Raw genomic sequence first — 3,750 nt, forward strand, 5'->3', positions numbered from 1 at the left:
TGATATCTAGTTACGACTCTAGTAGGAAACACTACTTCATCTAGTTCAAATGTTAGGCTATCAATTAAGGCTATAGTGGAGGAAGGTAAAGAAGATGAGATAATGTTGTGGTGACAAGAGGATGTGGACATGCCGAATGTGGATTAAAACTTTCTATCCCACAAATAGAGCTAGAGCCACCATTATTTTATTTAGGAATAACACATAATGTTATGCAATGTTTGCTTGATTTCAGGTGTCTTTTTCAAAATTTATTCTAGTAGTAATTATTTAAAAAGTCACGCGAAAGATTGTTTTGTCTCCATAGATACAAAATTTTGAAATTTAGACAAATTCCAAAACATATTTTTGGATAGCTATTGTATATTTTTATTATCATTGTGATCAATGCAGCTATACAAATTTTCTAATATAAAATATACCATTCTTGTTAATGATAATAATAATCTAATACAATCATAAGAACTACCTATAAACAATAATCTAATTTAATAACCAAATTTGACTTCTAAATGAAGAACAAATCTTCACGTTATTAAAACTTATTTATGAACCCTTTGTTTTTAGAATTTTTACAACTCATCACTAATGTGATCAACATCTAATTGAATATCAACATCTTGAGTTTTCTTGGTTGGATACGAAGCTTGCATGGCAATACCACACTTTCCTTCAGCTGCTCCAATACCTCGTTGCATTCTTATATACCCCATTTCTCCCCATTTAGGTCCCCAAGAGTTCCTAACTATCCAATAATTGATTCCTTCAGGAGACTTACCATACCCAACCACTACGACTCCATGATCAAGTTTGTTGCCACATTTACCAGTGAATACTCCCTATAAAATAAAAAACGCGGTTAGTAAACTACTCGTCTATTTTTTTTTCTTTTGAAGGACAATGTAAAGGATCATGACCACTTACAGATGAATAAAATTGGAAATCATGACCACTTGCTTCGATGGCTACAGACACAGGTTGATGAGCCACTGCTTTCTTGAGTGCCGCTTCATTGTTAACAGGGACATCTTCAAAACCATCAATAATAGTTGTAGTTGTTGTTGATTTAATCTATATCAAAGTAAAATAAAACAATGATTTAGTCACATTACAAATATGACAAAATACCATTACTATAAATGTTTATGATGAGGATGATTATATAAAACGTACTATTTATATAAGTAGCAAGTGTTATCGAAACTCCCACCATGTGTTGTTTAGGAGTTATGATGGCCATACAAACTTTTTCTAAGAATCAAATATTGTTAGTTACCATAAACTCCTAGCAAATTTACTAGTAAATCATAATGCATAATTTTTAGTTTATGAAAGAAAACTAAGTATGCCTTTCAAGTTTAACCATCAATAATAAGTTATAGAGAAGAAAAGGTGATCCATGTGTTAATTATAAGCTATTATCTCAATAATTAAGATTATATCTTTTCTTTTTAAATGGAATGCACAAACTCTTCCCCTAATTCTAAGAATACGGTAAATCAACTAATTGCATTTCTAACCATCTAACTTGGCAACATCATATGAGGCCTACAAATATTCACAAAGGAAACTAACTTGATAAGTTAACCCATAACTTTCTGGATATAATTAAAAAATATCAACCATTCAAACTAATCCACCCATATAAAAGTTGACAATTGAAATTTTATTCAACAAATATCAGTGCTAATTAAATTATATACTCTTTGAAAACATCCTTCTTTTGCATAGAGTATATCTAAGTCTGTCTTGAAAAGAAGCTTGATGCAATTGGATAAATGTGTATTGAGTATTATACATTAGTACATGTTCATGTTAAATTTAGGAATTAGTCAAGCAAACTGAAACACTAAAGCTAGACGATGTAAATTTCTAGGAATGGCCCACTTATCAAATATTCCACATCAAAATCTACCAAATGATAATGCAAATTTATACTCGGAAATCCATCAGACTAGGGTGTGTTTCACTATACCTTGTTGGTACTGCACTCGCTAGCTTCGGCAGTGTAAGGATACTCTGCTTCACTAACGATCCCGCCATTATCTATGATATATTGAAAGGCGTTGTCCATAAGCCCTCCGTTGCAACCTGCGTTCTCTTTACTGCAATCTACCAACTGTTGCTCTGATAAAGAAACCAGCTTCCCTGTTTTGATATAGTTAATGCCCTCTACCGAAGCTACAGTTGAAAATGCCCAACAACTTCCTGCAATATCAAAACATCGAATACAAAACTTCACGTGAGAAGGAAGTAAGCGTTAAAAGGTTAGATATCAATAATTTTTTGTTATCACTAATGCGCTATTTATTCTACATCACTGTATTATGTAAACCATAAAATTTAATAAAAAATGAAACTATGTTTGAAAATCATACCGCATTGGCCTTGATTCTTCACTGGAGTAACCGCTCCCTTTTTTCTCCAATCGATAGACGCTGGCAGGTGCTCAGAGTTTTGATACATGAATGATCCACCCTGCACTCCTCTGTCTCCACGCAGGCTCCTGTGCTTCTCCATCCTCGTTTTCATATGCATGGCTTTGAATTCTTGGTTACTCAGATCTGCAAATTTATTCAATCCAAGCTTGTATGTACCATCCTGCTTATTCACAGAGTCGATGTATTTCACATTCTCTTTGAATATCTCGAATCGTTTGGCAAGCTCATCCGAATCCAAACTTCTGGTGGACCGATGCTGAAGTGCCCATCTATCATAAAGCCCTCGAAGCCTTTCCTCAGACTTGAGATCTTCATCTGTAAATCCAGGGGAAGAATCCGAAGCATTGGCTGATAAAGCCCACAAGGTCGCAAGGAACAGTAACAGGGTTGCCTTTGAAACACTCGCCATTACGAAAAAACAGTCAAACTCACAGAAGTATGCAGAGAAATAATGAGAAACTGTGGAGAGAAACAGGAAGAGAATTTGGTTATATAATAGCTGCGAGTGAATGTAAGGAGCACGATACCCGGTGGCATTAATTAGGTGGTACAGTGGCGTATAAGCCAACACGGACTTTGATTAATTAATGGGGGAAATTTGATCCACGCCACCAATTGGGTAGCGTTAACATGGCTAAAAGTTTAAGTTGTGCTCATGAATTTTCTGTGAAATATAGGGAATTCAATCTGAATTCCCTACGTTTAAGGGCTTTTCAGGCCCAGTAGCTTTGTTTACAATAGTGGGTGCCAGTGCCACGGATATAATACGAGGTATGTGTGACGTTGAGATTGAAGGAAGAGTCTGTCACGACAAGCAAGTTGTGAGAAAGGATGTCGTTGCCTTTTTCACCAAGTAAAGACCAACTGACTGAGACACTCAATCGCCTTCAATGCGATGCTCATGACATGATCAGCAGCACCTTGAAAAAGGGAAGGACGACCTGTTTCGAATGGTATCAATTTTGTTTTTATATGAGTCACACTAGCTCATTCAAAGCAACAACCTCAATACAATAATTTGATCATATGTCCTACCAAGTCATGGACCTTTTTAGTAGGAGGAATAAGGTTAGTGGAAGAGTGGATGGTGTGTATGGGAAGGCTATTGGTTCGGTGGGTTTACATTCAAAACTGGGTTTATCTGTGTACCCAAGCTTTTGGGCAATTGCTGCTTAAGAGTATAGTGATAATCAATAGTTATATTTCATGGGTATTTTTTTAAATTTAGAGTATTTTTAAAAAAGTTTTATTGGATATCACGTGGATTTATATTGAGGTTATATATTGAGGAAAAAAATAAATTGATATA

At 35.0% G+C, this 3,750-nt stretch overlaps 1 protein-coding gene across 1 annotated transcript; it reads right to left on the reverse strand.

Moving 5' to 3' along the window:
• Nucleotides 1-402: 402 nt before the first annotated feature.
• Nucleotides 403-2,876, reverse strand: LOC149183663 (KDEL-tailed cysteine endopeptidase CEP1-like). The gene is made up of 4 exons (XM_089418777.1): nt 2,379-2,876; nt 1,976-2,208; nt 925-1,071; nt 403-839 (listed from the first exon to the last, which is right to left on the reverse strand). Exons 1-4 carry the CDS (start codon nt 2,848-2,850, stop codon nt 573-575), a joined length of 1,119 nt encoding a protein of 372 aa, XP_089274903.1. The 5' UTR covers nt 2,851-2,876; the 3' UTR covers nt 403-572.
• Between the last annotated feature and the right edge of the window lie 874 nt (nt 2,877-3,750).

Source organism: Pinus tabuliformis, chromosome 3_2, assembly GCF_031772625.1.
Source record: "Pinus tabuliformis cultivar Carrire ecotype Pingquan chromosome 3_2, CPIR1, whole genome shotgun sequence".
Lineage (NCBI taxonomy): Eukaryota > Viridiplantae > Streptophyta > Pinopsida > Pinales > Pinaceae > Pinus > Pinus tabuliformis.